Source organism: Dendrobium catenatum, unplaced genomic scaffold (assembly GCF_001605985.2).
Source record: "Dendrobium catenatum unplaced genomic scaffold, ASM160598v2 fragScaff_scaffold_334, whole genome shotgun sequence".
Classification (NCBI taxonomy): Eukaryota; Viridiplantae; Streptophyta; class Magnoliopsida; order Asparagales; family Orchidaceae; genus Dendrobium; species Dendrobium catenatum.
The window spans coordinates 2,377,924-2,401,559 of NW_021318796.1; the positions used below are offsets into that span (position 1 = coordinate 2,377,924).

The 23,636-nt window shown below is 36.4% G+C and overlaps 2 protein-coding genes across 2 annotated transcripts; both read right to left on the reverse strand.

Annotated features, from left to right (window-relative positions):
* Positions 1-2,850: 2,850 nt before the first annotated feature.
* LOC110110746 (calmodulin) lies at positions 2,851-4,528 on the reverse strand. The gene is made up of 2 exons (XM_020842367.2): positions 4,346-4,528; positions 2,851-3,365 (listed from the first exon to the last, which is right to left on the reverse strand). Exons 1-2 carry the CDS (start codon positions 4,419-4,421, stop codon positions 2,992-2,994), a joined length of 450 nt encoding a protein of 149 aa, XP_020698026.1. The 5' UTR covers positions 4,422-4,528; the 3' UTR covers positions 2,851-2,991.
* A 2,107-nt stretch (positions 4,529-6,635) lies between these two features.
* LOC110110749 (leucine-rich repeat protein 1) lies at positions 6,636-23,337 on the reverse strand. Its single transcript, XM_020842371.2, has 6 exons — positions 23,009-23,337; positions 9,126-9,197; positions 7,878-8,021; positions 7,688-7,759; positions 7,542-7,613; positions 6,636-6,956 (listed from the first exon to the last, which is right to left on the reverse strand). Exons 1-6 carry the CDS (start codon positions 23,233-23,235, stop codon positions 6,887-6,889), a joined length of 657 nt encoding a protein of 218 aa, XP_020698030.1. The 5' UTR covers positions 23,236-23,337; the 3' UTR covers positions 6,636-6,886.
* Between the last annotated feature and the right edge of the window lie 299 nt (positions 23,338-23,636).

The window sequence follows — 23,636 nt, forward strand, 5'->3', positions numbered from 1 at the left end:
GACTGAGTCGCCATGGAGAAGGTCCTCAAGATCTTGAGCCTCTTGATACCATGTAGAAACGTATAACCCGACGGTACAGAGGAAGAAGAAGAACAAATGAAATCTTTATTAATATATTTTCCACCTCTTGTTTACAGAGATACAAGTGTATTTATAGAGCTGCATATAAGATAGGTACACGTGGCGGCTAATGATAGGATAGCAATGTGAATTAAACCAGTGGTTCTTAACAGAACCAACTTTCTTCCAATTGACCCTTATAGAACATCTGAATCAATCCATTCATCTCCTAAATTTGCTGTTATTGCCAAGTTAGTGTCTTCTTTGAATTCCGCTCTTTGCCATTTCTCTCTACTCGAGTAATTTCTCTAGAAATTCCCTTCTTATGGCACATGTAGCACTCTTTGTTGGCTTTCTCTTTTGTAACTTTAGATCTGCCCCTGAACAGTAACATGTCACTATTCTTTACCTCCTTAATCTCTAATTTTGGTTGAATCTCCTTTGACATCAATACTAACTTTACCTCCGTCATCGTCAATTTTTGCTTCCCATACAACATTGTATCAATGATGTTTTCATAAGCTCTCGGCGGCGAGCTAAGCAAGAAGATGACCCTTGCCAAATTCTGTCAATAAACTTTGCAATCAAATCATCTCCTTGCTAGCCTCAATGATCTCAATGTACTTCGCTTCTATGCTTGAGAGCGCAACAATCTTCTATAACTTAGAAACCCAACTAATTGCAGTCTTTTTCAAAGTGAAGATATTACCTGTTGTGCTTCTCCTACCATCAAGATCTCCAACAAGATCAGAATCTACATAACCCTATAGTTTAATCCCTGCACCACCAAAGCAAAGAGCTTTTTCAATTGATCCTCTCAATTACATGAGAATCTACTTAACTGCCTCCCAGTGAAATTTGCCTGGGTTACAAATCAGCTCACTACTCCCACTACATATGCTATATCAAATATTGTGCAGATCATAGCATACACCAAACTTTCAACTGCTGAAGCATACAGGGTCTTCTTCATATGTTCTTCCTCTGTCTTATATTTAGGCAATTGTTCCTTGGATAATTAAAAGTCACTAACCAAGGGAGTGCAAACTAGCTTTGTCTCATTCATGTTGAATCTCTGAAGCACCATTGGATAAAATATTTTATCAAACATAAATTCCTTGATGATCTATCATCCACTAAGTTTTTAATTACTTGATGTTCAGTGGATGATCTATCAAACATAAATTCATATTATTGCATGTAAATGTCATATGGTGATGATAATTTGAAGAATTGACAAAAACAATTTTTATAACTGGGCAGTAGAATTCACTCTTGAAGAGCATACTAATTAAACTAAAGAGAAAATGATCAAAACATTCCCTCAACTCTTTGTGAGAGATCAAAATGATCCCCAATTTTTTTAGGGACAAATTTGATCCCTAAAATCAGATCTTTTTTGTCCTAACATCCAATGTTGGAGTTAACAGTCTATCATCACTCGGATGTAATGACAAATCTGCATTCTAAAACATATGTGATTAAGGACATAAAACAAGCAAACATAAGTGAAAATCAACATTAATTACTGCTATTTTTACTATAACTTAGCATCTGAAATACTGTAGGATCAACTTTTTAGCTAGCATTTTAACTATTTTTTGTTAGAAATTGCTCACTTGCTATGATATATGTGGCATTGGGACCTTTAGAATATACGATACAATGATTACTCACGAAAATAATGAAAATAAGATTTCGTCTGGGACGGCTTTCTTACTACTTCTTAAAACGGGTTTTTAGTACAAAAATTAAAAATTTTGTACTAGAGAGCCGCTTTAAGAAGCAATAACAAAGCCGTCCCAAACGAAGCCAAAATTTGCAACCAAGAAATAAAATCTATACTTGTTCTAGGCTTCACTATTTCTTTTTTGCTATTCATTATTCTATAACTACTTATCCTGCTAGTTGCTCCTCGGTCATAAATATCCTGTAAATAGTTCATCGGACTCTTGCCACAGCCTTTCTGGTTGCTACAGGCTTTATAATTTCCTGCAAAACATAGACATAGTGATGTTAATATCAATGAAATTTATATCCATTTCATTTTAGCCTGAGATGGTTGGAGTTCAATAGGGCTGGCCGTTACTTAGTATTTGCAAATACTCAGCAAATACTCAATTGTGAGTATTCGCTAAGTAATTTGTAATTATTTGCTGATTTACTGTGTATTTACCGAGTATTTAGAAATATTCGGCACATACTCGGTAAATATGCAGCAATCCGAACTGTTCTTCCCGTCCGAACTCCGCACAAATAATTTCTCCCTGCCATGGTCGGACAAAATGCCCGTGCACGAACTTCTTGTTCCTTGAAGTTATTTCCATATAAAGTGGAGATTAAAAGCCAGTTTGGGAGCTTATTTGTAAAAACAGCGACAGAATTGTAGGCAAATTAGATTTTTTTCCTCTAAATTTTTGTTGAGTATAACAAGCTTTCTTTTTATTCACAAATTATTCTGTGCAGACGCCGAACACCATCCAGATACCAATCAGAATGCATCACGTCACCCCCGCTCCGTAATGCTGATATGGGCGAATTCTAGTTGGTCTCCGGAGAGTAAACCGCATTCAGCATCTACACAGAATAATTTCTCTTATTTCTTTCGATAAAACGACTACAATTTGTTTATAGCTATCACATTATCAAATTCAATTATACAATTTTATTTTTTTTATCAAAAATAAAAATTAAGAAACTATAATATAAAAATATCTAAAACAAAATTATAAAAACTGCCCAAACTAAACCCTAAATCAAGCACCAACATGTGGAAAAACAAAACAATAACAAGCCAGTTTCCAAATACTCAGAAATGAAATCAATTGAGAGATTCATAGAAACCACAGGTTAACAAAACATAAAAAATACGAGCACTGAGAACAACACAACAACTAGAAGGAAGTAATCTCCTCATTGCTGATTTTACTTTTACTTGGCCATCATGACCTTAACAAACTCCTCATAGTTGATTTGGCCGTCGCCGTCGACATCCGCCTCGCGGATCATCTCGTCGACTTCCTCGTCGGTCAGCTTCTCGCCCAGGTTGGTCATGACATGGCGAAGCTCAGCGGCGGAGATGAATCCGTTCTGGTCCTTATCGAAAACTCGGAAGGCTTCCTTGAGCTCCTCCTCAGAGTCTGTGTCCTTCATTTTCCGAGCCATGAGATTGAGGAACTCTGGGAAGTCGATTGTTCCATTGCCATCTGCATCCACCTCATTAATCATGTCCTGTAGTTCTGCTTCTGTTGGATTCTGACCCAGTGAACGCATCACTGTACCCAATTCCTTGGTGGTGATACATCCTGACAAATTTCAATGGAGAAATACTAAGTAATTTTACGTTTAGGGTTTACTGCATTTCCTTTCTTATAGATCACAAAGTCAAAGAGTTGAATGTACCAATAGAAATCATAAAAGTAAAAATCAACGTCCGCTGATTTATGTTCATGAATCTTTATCGATAGTATAGATTTACATGAATTGTAATATCTTTTCTTGCACATTATTTTAGGGTCACAGAAATGTTTGATCTCTGCGGCCATGGACGCGATGAATTTCACAAAATTACATAAACTATCGTGTGTTCTATTTGAGATAATTGGTGTATTTATTCTAGCTTTTTTATTTGGATTTGTTCGAAGTTTTATTACCATCTTAACATACGCAAAATAAAGAATAAATTCCATGTTATATTTACTTCACCGATTTAAATCCTCTTGATAATGGCGATGCTCTGAAAAAATTGAGGTGCCTAACTGTATGCATTTAATCCATAAATAAATAATAGTCGTCACCTTATCCCTAACTCTTCTCACTCCTCATTATCAGCCCCATACCAAGTATTTGGGGTCGAGCTTTTAAATACTTATTCTTCATTAATTTGTTTATTGCTACCTAAGAAGCGAAACCTATTCTTCACAAATCACTTATCTCTAATGCTATTTACCTCAACTATATTTATCACTGAAATCTGTCGTCCTCGTCCATCTATTTGCTGTATATGAATCTTTTCAATAATTTTTTTTTTCTGGACCTCGAATTCTAAACAATGACTCCTGATTTTTTCGTACACTTTTTAAATTTAATTTACAAATCTAAAGAAAGCATAAACTGTATAACAGTATTCAAATGTGTAATCCTCCACAACCGTATCCAACATCACCGAAATCCCCATGGAAACACCCAGATCTCAACAGATTCAATAGAAGAAACTAGAAATCACAATAGATCCTATAGATCTAGAACAAAACCGGGTAAGGAAACGAAGATCGAAGCAACTAACCGTCCCCATCCTTGTCAAACAAGCTGAACGCCTCCTTGAACTCGGAGATCTGTTCGTCCGTGAGCTGCTCGGTCATGATGACTAGGTTTTCACACGGAGAGCGGAGAAGAAAGGGAAATTCTTAGAAAGAGAAAGGAATCTAGAGAATTCAGCTGCACGGTTGGCTTTCTTGCCTTCCCGCAGGCCCCCTGCTTTATACCCGAGAGGGCGGACTCTTCCATTTCCATGGCCACCATTAAGCCCCTCTAATCCGGATTAACGGATTCTTAATCAGGCAAATGGCCTTTTTACTAAAATACTCCTGTAAACTTCCAAATTGACAATTTGTTCTACGAAATTCTGGCCGCTTGATGCAAAATGCCAAAATCAGCCGGGTAATTGTTTATGGCCGTTGGATTTTAGTCGAACGGCAATAAAGCCAACAGCATGGCCAACAAACCGACAGCATTGACAAATGCGACAATTATTAGAGACAGGAAGGCCCACACGGATATTAGTTATTGGATAAGATAATGGAAAATTAATAATCACATGCAATGGATGGAAAATAATATTGTATTATTTTTATAATTATAAAGTAGTAAAAAAATTTATTTATAATATAAATGATGATAATATATATTCTAATTATTTGAAATAAGATTAATTAAAAAATTAAATACCATAAAATTAAATGTAATGAATAATTCAATAATTATAGAATAAAAATGAATAAAGAAAGAATATACTAATTTTTAATTTTAAATATACAATAACAACAGCATCAATTATTTATCCTACTATCTTGGATTGGCTACATAAATATTTTTTTTTCATTGTATTATATTCATAGTCAATTTCTCATTTAAATCTAATAAAGAATGATCACTTCTGATATTTTTCAACCAAGACTTTTTAGGTTTACATCTATTTTTCTTAATAAGTCAAATCGAATTAATCTACTTTCCTAACTCGATCATCAAAAGGCTGTTGTTTTATGTGACGAAACCATCTAAGGCGACTCTCTCTAATCTTACCTTCCATGGGAGCTACTCCAACCTTTTCACTTATATGATCATTTTGCATATTATTTCTAAGAGTAAAGTCACTCGTCCACTTGAGCATCCTCAAAAAAAAAAAAACTTATTAGAGCTAGATTTATTTGGTAATTTGCCCCTTTATGCATGTTAAATTTTGCTATAATCGTTTCCTTTTCACGACTTTTTGCATGCTTTCGCTCGAATTCTATGGACTGAGGAAAGAAAGACTCCCCACAATACGCTTGCAGCTCGCCCATCTCCATTCGAATCTCCCCTCGTAACGCTTTCAATCGCCGCTAATTGCTTGTCTCTGCTCGAATCTCCGCTTGCTCACTCGGACGAGGTGACGACTCCATTTTTCTTCAGCTACTCCACTACGTTAAAACTTGCACTCTTATTAATGACATGAACGCCCAAAGTTACAATCCCCCCGCTATATTTAATTTTAAATATAAATAACAAAAAGGAATATAAATATCTCCCTTCAAATGCATCGTTTATGTTTCTAGGCATTTAATTTTGTGTTATCTCACATCAATATATTTTGTTTTTTATTTAAAACAGTGCAGATTTGATTCTTAAATATAAATTAAAAAAATTTAAACAATTCAACCAAAAATACAAATAAGTTATATGCAATATAATTTATAAAATTAAAACTTGCAATCATATTAATAGTCCCCATTAGGATAAATGAGCCGAGTTGAGCTCGAGGTACCCAGACTTCAGTTTGATTAATTGATTGAATTCAAGCTCAAACTTCATTCTACAAATTCGAGCCTGCTTGTTTGTAATAAATGAGAGAAAATATTTTTTATTGAAGTAATCATTTTAATAAAATAAAAAAAAGATAATAAATTAAATTAATAATAAATAATCACTTGATATAAAAAAAGTAAGAAATGCTTTTCAAATATCTTTAAGAAAATTTTCATTAAAATCATGAATTTTAATATATTTTAAAGGTTGTATTTTATATTTACATTTTTTAAAATGAGACGGCTCGCAAACTAACTAGTTAAGTTAGAATTAGCTCAAGCTTAACTGCTTAGCTCAACTAGCTTAACTTATGAGCCTACGAGTCGGCTTAACTTGCTTATACCCCTAGTCTTCACCCTAATATGAATTAGAGCTCCTAATCCAATTTTCTTTGAACTATTTGGGCTTAGCCCGAGCCCAATCGAGAGAAAGCCACATTAGCTTTAGCATGTATATAAAATACTCATTTGTAATTATTTTAAATTGAAATTATTAACTACATTATTAAAATATTAAAAAAAATTATGAACTATTGCTAATCTTAATGTTCTCTGAAACACCAGGTTAATACAACAAGGTTCTTAAGTAACTAATTAGCTTGTTTTCTTCAAGGAAATCGTTACATGGCAGGACAAGCCCACTATCTACATACATACAACATAAAGGCAATACGGTTCTTCCATTGCTCACAAATTTATATTTATAGCTTAGATTTTGTAGTATAAAATGTACCTTTTCCAAAGTTTTGAGTCTTGTTAAGCTCTTAGCAGTTTGTATCATAGGATGCAAGACCGAGTAGCTCTGGCCCTTCCAAACGAGGATTGTTCTCAAAACTATGCAAACGATTAGGAGTTCAGATTAGTAATAAAATTCAACCACAAATTCATGTGGATTACAAAACATAGTTCTAAGGCTTCGTTTAAGACAACTTTCTTCCTGTTTCTTAAAGCAATTTTTTTTAGTATAAAGCTTTTCTAATTTAAATTTTTTTTTACTAGAAAACAGCTTTAGAAAGTAATAAAAAAGCTATCACAAGGCTTCATTTGGGACGACTTTCTTACTGCTACTTAAAGCAGCTTACTAGTTCAAAATAAAATCTAAGTGTGAAGTATACGAGTATGGTTTTGTTTGGGACAGTTTTTTTACTTCTTCTTAAGTAGAAAGTCGCTTTAAGAAGTAAAAAAAGACATCCCAAACGAAGCCTATATAGCCACGCACTGCATTTTTTAGAGCACACAATCGTGCTCATGTGTACTGGTTGCGTCTTTAAAAAAAAAGGAGAGAATGTGCACTCAATGCATAGCTGTGTTACTCGTGCATTTCACACATAAAATTATAGATACAATTCGCATTTATAATTTCTTGAGCAAAAGTGCATTATTTGAGGACAGTAAAAGGAAAGAAGGAAAAAAAATTACTTGTTTAACGGGATGTGTTCGAATGAACCAGTAGTGGGAATGGTGCCACAAAGATTATTGTTGGAGACATCTCTGAGAACATAAACTTGGTTTTAGAAAATCAAAATGACTATGAAGATATTATGAAAACTGTAAAAAAAACTTACACAACTTTGAGGCCAGAAACTTCAGCCAGCTCCCTTGGGATTCTCCCACTAAGCTTGTTGTTATTAAGCCGCCTAAAATTATAAATATTAAAGATTTGGTTTACAGAAGAGCAGAACTAGATTGCCAAGTAAATAAAATGTACAGAACTAGAAATATCGAACAGATTTATATGAAGCAAATTATGCTTACAAGAATACTAGAGACTTGATTTTGCCCAAGGCCGGAGGAATAGACCCTGATATGTTGTTGTTGTACAAGTCCAAGCTTATTAAATTCTTTAAGTTGCCAAGTTCTGCAGGGATGGTTCCTTGAATATCATTTTTGTACAATTCTCTGGAAAGTAGTCCAGGAAAGAATAAGATTCCATAGCAAGTATAGGTTTCTAGTAGTAATTTGGGACCAAAATAATTTAAAATTTTATATCAACGTAGAAAATCATCAATGAAATAACACCACCAACAAAGAACAACGATTCAAAGAGACATGCGGCCGCTTTGTACATCATTACAAGCTGGATTATTGAAAGACTAATACGTATAAACTAAGACCGTGTAATGCACATGAATTTCCTAATTTTCAGGTAAACAAATGTACAGAAAACTAGAATCTTTAATGAATAAATAAAGGTATGCCAGCTGTAGACTTCGCAAGATCAATAAACTTACAACTGAAATCAGTTTATTACACAGAAAAAAGAAGTGAACTTGAACAACTTTTTATTAGATGCTATATAGCTATGCAATACATATTTAAGCAAGAAAATACAAAAGTAAATTGTGAAGTTTTCCATAGAATCACCTAAGAAATCATGGCAGACGCCAACTCAAATTTGTCAGTTCGAAGACAACCAAATTTCAATAGTTCCCAGAGAAGATGTTATATTCGAGTCAGAAATTAATAAAATTCACTTGCAAATAGCAAATAAGGGTTCCGCTGTTGAAAATATTAGTTTCCTAAATTCTTCAGCAAAGTTTCTCAAATAAATTTCCATAACATATCATGAGCAACCTGATGGAAAGTGGGAACAACATTACTTGCACCCAGTTTTGATTTTTCTGAATTCTAGCAACTATCTAGTTTTACAGAAAATGAAAATATCAAGTATAAGGGCTTGCTTTCAATTGAACATTATGGGCCAAAGGAATGGTTATTTTTTCATTATATGACGTCACAAATCTGATATAATAAGGTATTTGAATTCTTTCAATTTTGTGAGTCATGCTTTGTTTAATGGAACGATTACCATTTACCTTAGTGTCCATAAGATTTCCTTCATGTTACAATTAGTTTTTAAGACAACATCAACTAATGCTGAAAAAGAAATGTATGCCCATGTCACAATTTTCCAACTTTTTCAACTCAGGGAACAGCAAACAGTATTTAGCGGTAGGCACATTCTTTAGGTAGAAATATTCATATTACTAAAATGATACTTACAAATACTGCAAATGTTCCAGTTTTCCAAGATCAGGCACAAGTTGACCAACCAAGTTTGAATTGCCTAGGTCTCTGCAACATCAAATAAACATAGCTAAATGTTTAGAAATTCTGAACCATAAGGTGATAGAATATAAAAACGTCATCTTAGCAAATATAAATTGCAAAATATATACACTAAATGAAGTATGCAAAGTATCTGATGATGATCCTGCACTAGGAAGAGAGTGAACAAGTATTACTATCCTACCGGTGGCAAGTAAAACTCACAAACAAAATAGTTACAAACCAAGGGCTTAGAACAAGAGAATATAAATCAATAGATACAAATGCATTAAGTCTGCTGAAAAGCACCTTTCAAAGTTGATGTTATGAGGGAATTTGTAGGTTTAGATGCAATGAAAATGCAAGATGTGAGCGTTGAGGTGAGATTGTGTTACGTCGGCCCAGGAGGGGCCGGCTATTGCTCCTGAACCGGTCCCCTAGGGACCGGTTTGGGTTTACCACCGCCCGCCCAAGCAAGGAGGAGAGAGGGGGGCGGCCACTCCCTTGGGCCCCACACCTTGATTAATGCTTGTTTGGAGGAAAAATTTTGAATTAGGGGCTGTTTAGGGAATTTGTAATCTTCCTTTGTCTTTAATTAGTGATTATTTTTAAAATTTGGGTTTTCATCTTGAATTTGAGAGAGATTTGAGATCTAGGGTTTGTGTTCTTGGGCTCTAGGTTTGGCTAGAGAATCGGAGAGTTGTTTCTTTCTCTCGAATTGAAGAAACGTGTATCTTTTGTTGTTTTATTGCATCTACGAGTGAAATCTTTTGTTTTTCTCCAAGTTCTCACTGTTTCCATGCAAAAACCTGCTGCGTTTGGGCTGATTAAATGCTGTAAACAGCAGTTTTCTCTTTGTTTTCTTACTAATTTCGATTAGGTTTGCTTGCAAACTCAAGTATTACCTTAGGGTTACTTGCGAACTCAAGTACTTCCTATCAAATTGGTATTAGAGCATTGATTTGGGACTATCGGCGGCTGAAATTCTGAAATTTCAATGGATTTTTGATATCCGAAGGAAGATCTCTTGTGATTCTTGGGAAGGGAGATGGCCGGGAAGAAGGTGGAAGTCTTGGAAGGCGAAATCGGTCAATTAAAATCAGATCTGGAGGGAAATTTTTTTTATTTTCAAAATAAAATCACCTCCAACAATGAAAGGTTGGAAGGGGGGAAGTTCACAGTGATGGAAGAGATGATGAAGAAATTACTTGAGATGAAGACCAATCCAACAACATCGGAAGCTAGGGAGACCATCGAAGGCCATGGCGTAGGAGGAAATCCGAACCCGTTTAGGGGGAGGAAAAATCCGGAAGTGGAGATCCTTGAGGTAGAGGATGACATGCCGCCTCTAGAGCCACTGTCGAGAGAGGAGATGAGTATGGGATATGGAAAAAGGTGTGCTGATTTTGTGGGAAGAATGGGAGATTTCCACCACCGATGGGCTGAATTTGAAAGGCGAAGAGGGGAAGTTGATGATGAATACGGATTTGATCACCGAAGGAAAGATAGGGACAGCTGGGGAGCCCCTCCCATTCGCAGCATGGGAGGATATGGAGGAGCCAGGGGCCATTGGGGTGACTTGAAGATGAGAAAGCTGAAGATGTCCATATTTGAGGGTGAGGATGGTCATGGTTGGATCTATAAGGTAGAACGTCATTTTTCTATCAACGTGCTGATAGAGGAAGAGAAGCTAACGGCGACAGGACTATGCTTGGAGGGAAAGGCACTGGCTTAGTACTAGTGGCGGGATATGAGGCAGCCCATTAGGAGTTAGAGAGAGTTCAAGGAGTGCCTATTGGAGCATTTCCGAATCAGTAGGGGAGGAGACTTCTATGAGAAATTATTTGCCTTGACGCAGGAATGGACAGTGGTGGAGTATCGTGATCGGTTTGAGTACTTAGCAAGCAGATTTGATTGTCTGTCTGAAATCGTGCTTGAAGGAAACTTCTTGAAGGGGCTCAAACCGAAGATCAGAGCAGTTGTTAGAGTGATGCGACCACGCGACTTGGGTGAGGCCATGGAGTTGGCTCAGCTGGTGGAGGACCAGAAGCATTTGGAGAGGGGGGCTCGAGGCAGTAGTTCCGAGGGATCCTACGGGATGACGACTACTTTCCTAGCTCTCAGAGGAGTTGCACCAGGGGGTTCACGAGAGGCACCAAAGGAGAGGAATGGAGGAGGGGGGCTTCGAGAAAATTTTAAGAAGCTGACTTAGAAAGAGATCCAGGAGAAGTAGGTCAAGGGGTTGTGTTTCAGATGCAATGAGAAGTACATGCCAGGGCACAATGTAAGGACCGAACTCTTCACGTTCTCACCGTCTGTGATGACGAGGAAACTGAGGGAGGTGAGAGTGGGACAGTGGAGGAGGAAGAAGAGAAGTTACATCTTGATGTAGATGAAGTCTCCCTAAACTCTATGTTGGGATTCACACCAAATCACACCATGAAGGTGAGGGGGGAAATCGGGGATCGGGAGGTAGTGGTGATGATCGATAGTGGGGCCACCTACAATTTCATCTCTAGCTGGATCGTCAATCTGTTGGAGGTGAAATTAGTGGACATAGAAGGATATGGAGTGATGATGGGCACAGGGAAGGTGGAAATGGGGAGAGGAGTGTGCAGGGGAGTGATGTTGACCATTCAAGGGCTACAGGTGAGGGAGGATTTTCTTCCCTTAGAATTGGGAAGTACCGATGTCATCCTGAGGATGAAATGGTTGCATACTTTGGGGGAGACCAAGGTCAACTAGGGGACTCTGAGGATGGAACTGATGGTGCAAGGATGGAGGAAGGTGATCCAGGGTGATGCGAGGCTGTCGAGGGCAATAGTATCTCTAAAATCCATGATCAGATCCATACAGGAGGTGGATATTTGGTGGAGCTGCAATGCTTGGAGAGGGTCAGTGTAGGGGAGGAGGGAGACATTCCACTGGTGGTGCAACCGCTCGTACAGCAGTTCAGGGAGGTGTTCCAGCCACCTCACAGCAGCTTGCCCACACCCAGAGAGCAGGAGCATGCAGAACGATTGAAGTCAGTGTACAAGAAAGAGCTGATGCCTGATGACCATCGTCTTAGCCATTCAGAAATGATGCCCTTATCTTTTGGGTAGGCATTTCATTGTTCGTACGGATCAACGGGATATGAAATACTTGCTGGAGCAAAGGATGGTGACCGAGGAGCACCAGATGTGGCTGTCAAAGCATTTGGGCTATGATTTTGAGATCCAGTATCGGCCAGGGGTGGAAAATAAGGTGTCTGACATCTTATCCAGATGTGTTGGAGAACTTCAGGAGTTGACAGTGTCAGTACCACTGATGGTTGACTGGGGAGCCATCAAAGAAGAGAGCACGCAAAACGAGGAGTTGAAGAAGATCAAAGAAGATTTAAAGAAGGATAGTAGTAGTCATTCAGGATATTATTTGGAGGGAGAGAGGTTATTGCATCTAGGGAGGTATGTTATACCACGAACATCAGTACACATTCCTCACTTATTACAGGAATTTCACGGCAGTGCAGTTGGGGGACATTCAGGAGTACAGAAGACGTATAGGAGGCTAGCATCAGAACTCTACTGTAAGGGGATGTATAGGGATGTGGAGGAGATAGTGGCAAGGTGAGAGGTGTGCCAGAGAAATAAATTCACGGCAATGGCACCAGGAGGGTTACTCCAACCCATGATTTAAAATTGCGCAATATGAGGCTCGCCTTGAGGCCCGCCTTTGCACAAATTCCAGTAAAAAACGCCTCGATGCTTACGCCTCAAGTTTTTTTACGAGGCTTGCGCCTCAACTTGGTTGAAACCCGCCTTGAGGCCCGCCTCGCCTCACTGGCATGAGGCTTACGCCTCACGCTATATATATTAAAACTTACATAAATCTTGTATTAAATGCCCGATATTGGACTCTATAGGAGAGGAGGAAGGGGAGAGAGCAGTTCATCATAATGATGATTCAAATGAAGAACCCTTAGTAATGATAGCGCTGATGACTTATGAGTTCTTATGTGATATGTCATTGCTATTTATTTTTGAAAATTTGAATTATATGTTAATGAAAAGAATAGGGGGATTTGAGAAAGATAGAATTTTGTTGTCTTATTATTAGGATATTTTGATTTCACTTAATATCTTATGCTTTTTTATGTTTTATATTATTCACTCCTTAGTATATAAAAAATTTATCATTTTATGTTTACACAATCTTTTGATTTTGAGGCTTACGCCTCAAAACACCTTGAGGCTTACGCCTCGCCTCACGAATGAAAAACGCCTCAATACCCGAATACGCAATTTTAAACATTGCTCCAACCATTGGCACTTCCAAATAGAGTATGGGAGGAAGTGTCCATGGACTTCATCGACAGCCTACCCCACTCAGAGGGATTCACAGTCATTTTGATAGTGGTGAACTGACTTAGTAAGTATGCACATTTCATCCTCTTAAGACATCCATATATCGCGGTATCAGTGGCATCAGCATTTGTCAGGGAAGTGGTTAGATTACACGGGATTCTTGAGTCAATTGTGTCTGATAGAGACAAAGTGTTCCTTAGTTAATTTTGGAGGGAACTTTTTAGAATGCAGGGCACTGTTCTCAAGAGAAGTACCGCCTACCATCCAGAGACAGACGGACAGATAGAGGTGGTGAACCGGAACTTGGAGACATATTTGAGGTGTTTTGCTTCTGAAACACCACGAAAGTGAGCTAAATGGTTACCATGGGCAGAGTATTGGTATAATACTTTGTACCATTCTACATCCCAAATGACCCCTTTCAAAGTGTTCTATGGAAGAGACCCCCCACACTTAGTGCATTATGAGAGAGGAAACACACCAGTCTCTTTAGTTGAACAGTACCTAGAGGAGAAAGACCAGGTGTTGGAGTTTAAGAAACATCTGGGAAGAGCACAACAAATCATGAAGAAGCGAGCATATACACACAGAAGAGACATACAATATGAACTTATGAAGTGGGGGAGAAGGTGTTCTTGAAGCTAAGGCCCTACAGGCAGAAGTCAATAACTAATAGGAGGAACGAGAAATTGGCCCAGAGGTACTTTGGTCCCTAAGAGATTCTGGAGAAGATTGGAGCAGCGGCGTATCGTCTGAAGTTACCCTCATCCGCTACCATACACCCGATGTTCCATGTGTCACGGCTGAGGAGAGCTCTAGAGGAGCATGTAGTTAGAGCTGAGTTACCAGCAACATTGACAGAGGATTTGGAGATGATCATGGAACCCCTAGAGGTGGAAGGGGTAATATTTGATAAAAAGGGAAACAAAGAGGTGTTGATCAGATGGGAGGATCTCCCCGACGACGATGCAACTTGGGAGCCCTATGAGATTGTGAAGCAGCAGTTCCCTTACTTTCATCTCGAGGACAATATGAGTTTTTGGGAGGGGAGTAATGTTATGCCGGTCCAGGAGGGGCCGACTATTGCTCCTGAACCAGTCCCTAGTGGACCGGTTTGGGTTTACCACCGCCAGCCCAAGCAAGGAGGAGAGAGGGGCCCGGCCACTACCTTGGGCCCCACACCTTGATTAATGCTTGTTTGGAGGGAAAATTTTGAATTAGGGGGTGTTTAGAAAATTTGTAATCTTCCTTTATCTTTAATTAGTGATTATTGTTAGAATTAGGGTTTTCATCTTGAATTTGAAAGAGATTTGAAATCTAGGGTTTGTGTGTCTGGGCTCTAGGCTTGGCTAGAGAAACAGAGAGTTGTTTCTTCCTCTCGAATTGAAGAAACATGTATATTTTGTTGTTTTATCGCATCTACTAGTGAAATCTTTTGTTTTTCTCCAAGTTCTCACTGTTTCCATGCAAAAACCTGCTGCGTTTGGGCTGATTAACTGCTGTAAACAACAGTTTTCTCTCTGTTTTCTTACTAATTTCGATTAGGTTTGCTTGCGAACTCAAGTATTATCTTAGGGTTACTTGCGAACTCAAGTACTTCCTATTAGATTGTTATCATTATGAGCTTTAGTGTTGCTTTAGTTATTTTATTTTAGTTTCATGTTTCCTGGTTCATTTCGTTGTAAAATTTTAGAATTGATGATATTTATTGTTTAGAGTGAATTTTATGTTGCTAGCATATGGAATATATATGAGAAATTAATATTAAAAAGAATAATAGTAGAAGAATATTTGATCAGGAAGATATGCATTTATATCCCCATATAAGGAGGACATTCACAATTATGGGGATCAGCTAAGCATCCTCTCTAATCTCCACTTACCAATTGTGCTATGAAAAGGTAAAAGACAGCACACTACTCATCATATTCACTCCTATATGTCATGTGATCCTCATCCCCAACGCATGTACACTTTCACTCAATGCTACTTTTCATGAGACCATAGCTTTCTTTTCTGCCTCCTACCCATAGTCTTCTTCATCACCTATTCCTCTTCCTCCAAAAGCTCTAATAACTACATAGTCCATTATAACCTTACTCTTATTGAACTCGACCTCCTTCCACATAACCATATATATCCACATTATTATATTCAACAAAGCATCCACCAACTCATGATTTACCTAAATTTCACCACCTATTGCCATACAAAAAGGTAAAAATTGTGTGTTGCTCACCATAATCACACTTATATGTCATTTGATTATTTAGCCCCTTTATTTTATATATTTTTCATGTCCTTGTAATGTATACCCCCATGATATATAAGAAAGCATCACAGAGTCCTCTATTACAAAAATATTTATGCTGAGATGAGTACTCAACTCAATCACCAAATATGGGATTTGTCCCCACTTTTAGGGTTAAAACAACTGTTTGTTGATGGTGTTCATAATTAAATTTCATATGAATAGTTCCATCAATTGATACAAAGCTCCACTAGTTGTCAACAGATTCAAAAAGTTCTAGAAGAGGCTCTATTGATATTTTCTCCCAATATTCGTGCTTAAATTCAAAATTTTCTATTTGTGGCCATCAATCAAGGCTAGACTCTATAACAAATGGATGTGAGTAACACCTTTATCTATGGCAACCTGAAATAAGTATTCTCCATGGAGCAGTCGCTTGGGCATGTCGCTCAGATGGAGAATAACATATGTGATGGAGGGTCTATAGGATTTTTATGGTGAATGCTTCACTTTGATTGGTATTCTCTTAAGATGGAGGTTAAAGAACTAGTTAGGTGCGAGTGAAACTAGTATTCAAGATTTGAACATATTTAGTGCTAAAAGTTCTAGCTATCGAAGAACTAGTTTTTGTTGAAGAAAAAGGGAGAGGAACTCTAGATAAAAAGTTTGATATGTTAGGGTTTTTAATTAAATTTGAATTAATGGTTAATGAGTTATGATATTGGGCTTTTGGCAAGGGTCTTTCATAATTATTAGAGAATTGAGGCATTGGGAGATTATGAGGGATGTTGGAGAATATTTAAGAAAATTTTGAAGAGGTTGGAGGTGTTTTAAGATTGAGAGAGGCTATGATTGAGATTATGTAGAAAAAATAAAAATTGGGTTGAAAAGAAGATTAATATGGGTGATAAAAGATAACTAAAAACTCACTGAGGCCCTAGGTTATCAACCATCCAGCTTTACCAGAGCAACTATCAAACCTTTGCAAACTAAATTTGCACAAATAGAAAATAATTTTTATGTAATGAATTCAAAAATATAAAACAATGTCCTATTTATGGGTTCTTTTCAATCCTAGATAATTTCGGAAATCCTTAAGAGCCATTAAAATCTATTACATGGAACCATGACTTATTCTAATACAATGGGAAAAAATTAAAATTAAAATTAAATTGAAAACTTTTAAAAATATGAAAATTCAAACTAGACAAATAAGGCAAGTAGAGTGGTTCTCGTAGAAGTAATTTTAAAACTGTTTACTTCCTTGAGTGGCATGGCCTACCTACTTATCAAGTGGCCTTAAATTAAGCTTTTTAACGATTCTCTAATGATTTTAAAGAAAATTATAAATTATTCATGGACTCGCATAGAGAGTTGTGCATGATGAATAGCCCAAATCTTGACGTAGTTTCTTGATTTGTTACCATAGCCTTCTTCTTGTTGTTGCATTAATATGCTAATACGAAAAGGCAATTTATGGATTCAAATAATGTTCATATGCTTGATTCGAAGAAAAAAAAAATACATAGTCTTAATTGAGATTAATTTATCGAATAGCATCACAGATCATTATATCTTCATTAGATATTTCTTATTCTTAATCTTTTCTTGCACATTTGGATTCTACTACCAACTATTTTTACTATTATGAGCTTTTCCCTTTGATACTCCAAGCACATCTTTTGCAACATTCTTAATATCACTAGCAACTTTTTCCCACATAATATTAGCATCCTTATACACAGATAAAATCTTAAGATCTAAAATCTTACTCTCAAAAATATTTTTGTTAATATTCTTTAAATGCCCTCATCTAATCCTAGAATATCGTTTTACTTTTTTTTTATTATCTGTCCCTTTATCTTAAAGTCCAAAACTAATAATCGATGTTGGGTACATAAATTTTCACTCGGAATAATTTTAAAATCTTTGCAATCTAAACGATCTAATTTTCTTATAAGAAAATAGTCAATCTGGGTTGTACTATATCCATTTTTATAAGTGATGAGATGCTTATTCCTTTTCTTAAATAAGGTATTAGTAATTGAAAAATCATAAGCTAAACAAAAATCTAATATGATCTTGCCACCTTCATTTGTTGTTCCAAAATCATAGACACCATGAATGCTTTTAAAATCATCTACTCTCTATCAACATGTCCATTTAAATCACCTCCAATAAAAACTCTTTCTTCTAGAAGTATCTTTTGTAATAATTCTTCTAAAAGAAAATCATATTTCCTAAACGCGGTATGAAAAAAAAAAAATCCTACCATAAAATTTCCCCATCCTAATCTTAAACTTCCTTTGTCTTGTTCTGTTGCACCCTATTAACACCTATCAAATAATCTATGTTGCCACAGCCTACTATTGCCTGTGACCAACATCATCGAATTTCTCATACCAACGATTGGCTCAAGACCCGACCTACATCGTTGAAGTGCCCATGCCTGCTTGCACTTTATTTGCCCTAAAACAAACTTGATCAACACCAGGATTTCTATTCAAGCTCACAAATGTGCATTCTCGACAGTTTATAGTTTTCACTTCCAACAAGCTGCACTCACACCTAACACGTGCACTCAACCTCAAATCCCATACCGCTCGCATGCTCTCACTCATGCACTTGTGCTTGCCCGACACTTCTACACGCCTTTACTTTCACTTACACCTAGGATATTTGACTGCGTTTGCTTTAATAATCATTATCCATTATACTCTCGAGACCACACCTTTCTCTTCTCTATAATCCTGCCCATATTCAATGCCACTTATACATTGTCCACCAAAAGCTCTTATACCTACATATTCCATTATGAATTTACCCTAGATGAACTTGAACTCCTTCCATGGCATGGCAAAAACATACGCGCGTGCGCATATATATATATATATATATCAACATAGTTTGATTCAACTAAGCATCCTCTCTAATCTCCACTTACCAATTGTGCTATGAAAATGTAAAAGACAACACACTACTCATCATATTCACTCCTATATGTCATTTGATCCTCATCCCCAACCATGTACACTTCACTCAATGCTCATTTTCATAAGACCATAGCTTTCTTTTCTGCCTCCTACCCATAGTCTTCTTCATCACCTATTTCTCTTCCTCCAAAAGCTCTGATACCTACATAGTCCATTACAACCTTACTCTTATTGAACTAGACTTCCTTCCACATGAACATATATATCCGCATTATTTTATTCAACTAGAATCCGCCAACTCATGAATTACCTAAACTTCACCACCTATTGCCATACAAAAAGGTAAACATAGTTTCTTGCTCATCATATTCACACTTATATGTCATTTGATTATTTATCCCCTTCATTTTATATATTTTTCATGTCCTTGTCATCTATATTTACCCCCATGATATAAGAAAGCATCACAGAGTACTCTATTACAAAAAGATTGATGCTGAGATGAGTACTCTACTCAATCACCAAATATGGGATTTAGTTGTCCCCACTTTTAGAGTTTAACCAATTGTTTGTTGATGGTGTTCACAATTAAATTTCGAATGAATAGTTCCATCAATTGATACAAAGCTCGACTAGTTGTCAAAAAATTCACAAAGTTCTATAGAAGAGGCTATATTGACATTTTCTCCAAATTTTCAAGCTTAAATTCAAAATTTCCTATTTGTGGCCATCAATCAAGGCTAGACTCTACAACAAATGAATGTGAGTAACACCTTCATCTATGGCATCCTGATATAAGTATTGTACATGGAGCGGTCTCTTGGGAATGTCGCTCATATGGAGAATAACATATGTGATAAAGGGTCTATAGGATTTTTATGGTGAATGCATCACTTTGATTGGTATTCTCTTAAGATGGCGGTTAAAGAACTAGTTAGGTGCTAGTGAAACAAGTATTCAAGATTTGAACATATTTAGTGCTAAAACTTCTAGGCTATCAAAGAATTGGTTTTTATTGAAGAAAAAGGGAGAGGAACTTTAGATCAAAAGTTTGATATGTTAGGGTTTTTAATTAATTTTGAATAAATGGTTAATGTGTTATGATATGCTTAATCTGGTTGCTCATAGTAGAAAACTATCTTTCTATATAGAACTTTTGGCAAGGGTCTCTCAGAATTATTAGAGAATTGAGGCATTGAGAGATTATGAGGGATGTTGGAGAATATTTGAGAAAATTTTGAAGAAGTTGGAGGTGTTTTAAGATTGAGAGAAGCTATGATTGAGATTTTGTAAAAAAAATAAAAATTGTGTTGAAAAGAAGAGGAATATGGGTGATAAAAGATAACTAAAAACTCACTGAAGCCCTAGGGTATCAACCATCTAGCTTTACCAGAGTAACTATCAAACCTTTGCACACTAAATTTGCACAAATAGAAAATAATTTTTATATAATGAATTCAAAAATATAAAACAATGTCCTATTTATAGGCTCTTTTCAATCCTAGATAATCTCGGAAAACCTTAAAGGCCCAATAAATTCTATTACATGAAACCATGACTTATTCTAATACAATGGGAAAAAAATTAAAATAAAAATAAATTGAAAACTTTTAAAAATATGAAAATTCAAATTAGATAGATAAGGTAAGTAGAGTGGTTCTCAAATCAAATAATTTTAAAATTGTTTGCTTCCTTGAGTGGTGTGGTCCACCTACCCATCAAGTGGCCTTAAATTAAGCTTCTTAACTATTCTCTAATGATTTTAAAGAAAATTATGAATTATTTGTGGACTTGCATAGAGAGTTGTGCATGATGAATAACCCAAATCTTGACGCAGTTTCTTGATTTGTTACCATAGCTTTTTTCATGTTGTTGCATTAATATGCCAATATGAAAAGGCAATTTATGGATTCAAATAATGTCCATATGCTTGATTTGAAGAAAAAAAATACATCATTTTACTTGAGATTAATTTATCGAATAGCATCACGTATCATTATATCTTCATTAGATATGCAGTTTCAGGCTCTGTCGTACTAACTATTTATATTGAAGATATTGTGCTTGCTAAAGCAATCATAATTGCATCTCTAAAGTAAAATGTTACTTCTAAAAAGTGTTTTGTCGCCAAAGATTTGGGATAGTCAAAGTAGTTTTCTTTAAGTTGAGTTTTCTTACAACAAAAAGAAAATATCACTATCTCAAAAGGAAATATATGTTGCTTTTGAAGAAAATGATCTTCTTGGTAGCAAATCTATCAACACCCAGATGTAGAGCCAAGCCATCTTTAAAATTGAAAAATGACTTAAAGATCAAATTCAATTGCATCTCTAAAGGTACATTTCCTCCACTTTATTTCATTTATTTTATATTCATCTTGTCTGTTTATACATAAACTTTTATATCTAGTCAATAATAACAAAAAAACCTATTTCCTCAACATACATGTTTTTCTTATTTGCATCAAAGAAACTAAGTTTACCTAAACTAACAATTGGCAAACTACAAATTAATCCCTCTTGTGATTCCTTTGTACATTTGATCCTAAATTTGTATTAATAAACTAAAAACCCTAAGATGCCCTGCATCACATTAAGCTTGGTTTGTCAATTATGCAGATTAATTCTATCAATTTGGTAGCATAATAAAAGTGTAAATCTTAGTCCCATGAACGAAACAAAAAACTTACATGCTATATACTTAAAAGTATATATAATATTTACCACCCTAAGTTGAATAAAACTTGACTACATACCAGAAGACTCACAGTTCTTAAAATCCCAATAAAAGATCATTAGTAAATAAATCACGTGCACACATAAATGATTTTTGGTTGTTGGCATCAATGAAAAAAAAATTCTAGTGTTTTATTACCATCAGAATTGCTGCTTAGAAGTTTATATGTCAGTTTATATTTCTCATACGTGAGAGAATTCATGTTGGATAATCCATACACCTAGTTAATAAATGGATTATAGAAAGGTATGCTAAAACATAGCTCTTCTTAGTTTGTTGGTTGGGTGTTTAGGCTACCAACTAATGTGTTTGTGTTGTGTATGTGAGCACGGGCATTGTCCCTTAATTCTCCGCCCCAAAAAAAAGTATGCTCAAATAACTTGGCTTAAAATAAAGATTTTTTTTCCTGCAAAAAAAATAATAGAAAAAAAAAAATAAAAAATTGAATGCTAAGCCTCCATGGCTTATTGGCTTTACAGAATCTTCATCATCAATTTAACTGTTGCACTCCTTCAGCTTAAAAATCTGCATTTTTATAACAAATACAAATATACATGTACTTGCATCATCAACGAAACAATCAATATATAATGAACAGAATCACGCCAAATATATCGGTTTTGTTGTCAATATGGAAGAAACGATTTAGACCAGGTTATTGATATAGACCAAGGGGCCCTAACACAGTCTAAAAGGAATAGCCTTTATATCCTAAAAAAAAAGGTAAATAAATTCATTAAGAAAAACTACATGTGTGGCAAAAATAATAATAATAAATGATTTACTTCATTTCACAACATCAAATTACGAAGTCATTGAGTCCAGTAAAAGGAAAATATTCAAAACTAATTCTTTTTTCTTAGCATTACCGAGAAGTAGATGGTAAGAACACCCTCATTCTTAGGCTCAGCATCTTCCTTCAATTAACTCTACGTGTTGATCTTAGAATAAAAGGATTATGATGACGTGCAGACTATTTCAAACCGACGACCCAAGGAACTAACAACCCCATGGCAAACCATAATCAAAGATTGTTGGCAAACCTCAATAATGCTTTACAGACAACCCATAAGCAGCTCCAACAAACGACGAGCACCAATTACTTACCGACACATGGCCACGGCTTTCTAGCAGCCTTTCACTCATCCAAGTGTCGCCAATTCGTTCTAACAACTCCACACGTAGACAAATCTTTGCCAATCTCTACTCCTCACGGTTAGCGCGGCTAAAACGTTTGTGAAGAAGTTCCTAGATTCCTGTATGAGCTAAAATCCTCATCTCTTCTATAATGCTTCGTGAAATGATATATTAAGGTACTTTTGACCTAAAATAAACTCTGCCCAGCCTAGTGGCAAGTAAAAGAAAGACCATAATAACCCAAGGACACCAAAGTGTAAGACACTAACGACCAATCAAGGAGTACTAATAGATCCATCTTCACTCACCATAGCTTCTCTGCTCTCCATCCTCCGAATAATCTCACCAGCACTCAGCCCTAAATCTAGCATCAACACAACATAGATTGAAGAGAAAACAAAATACAAAGTAAAGGTAAATGGATTGCAGGAATACAATCTGGTGACGCGATTGTCCTGGTTGCAGGTGATATGGAACCAAGTGCAGGGATTGACGAGCGTACGATCCCAGCTCTGCAGCACGTTTTCGGGGTCAGAAAGGCCCCGTCTGAGCGCATACAGTGCGTCACCCTCGGAGTTGGACGAAGCAAACGATGCGAACAGCGTGAGCGCCACCACCACCAGAGCTAGGGCACAGGCGGCGACCTCGCCGTAGACTCGCATAGCTACCTCCAGATGTGTAAATGTGGCTCTCGTGGCGTTTGAAAGGATAAAGGTATCAGGGAAGATGAAGGTGCAGGCCTGCGGGGGGCTTAACTTGGGTGGTTATGGAGAGCAGATTAGTTCTGCTGGTCTGCCGGAGATATTTAAGTTTTAAACAATACTAAAATACGACGGATGGTCATGGACTAATAACAGTTATGAAATTTCCCATTTTTACACAACTCTCCTTGGCGTATTGGTTGAGAGCTAAGGCTTTCATCTAAGAGGTCTAAGATTCGAGTCTATGTGTATGCGTCGTGTGTGTGTGTGTGAGTTTGCCTTAAATGGCCTAAATGTCCCAAAAAAAAATTTCCCATTTTTTTTTACTTTAGGGGTAAGAATATATACTTATTTAAGGGTTT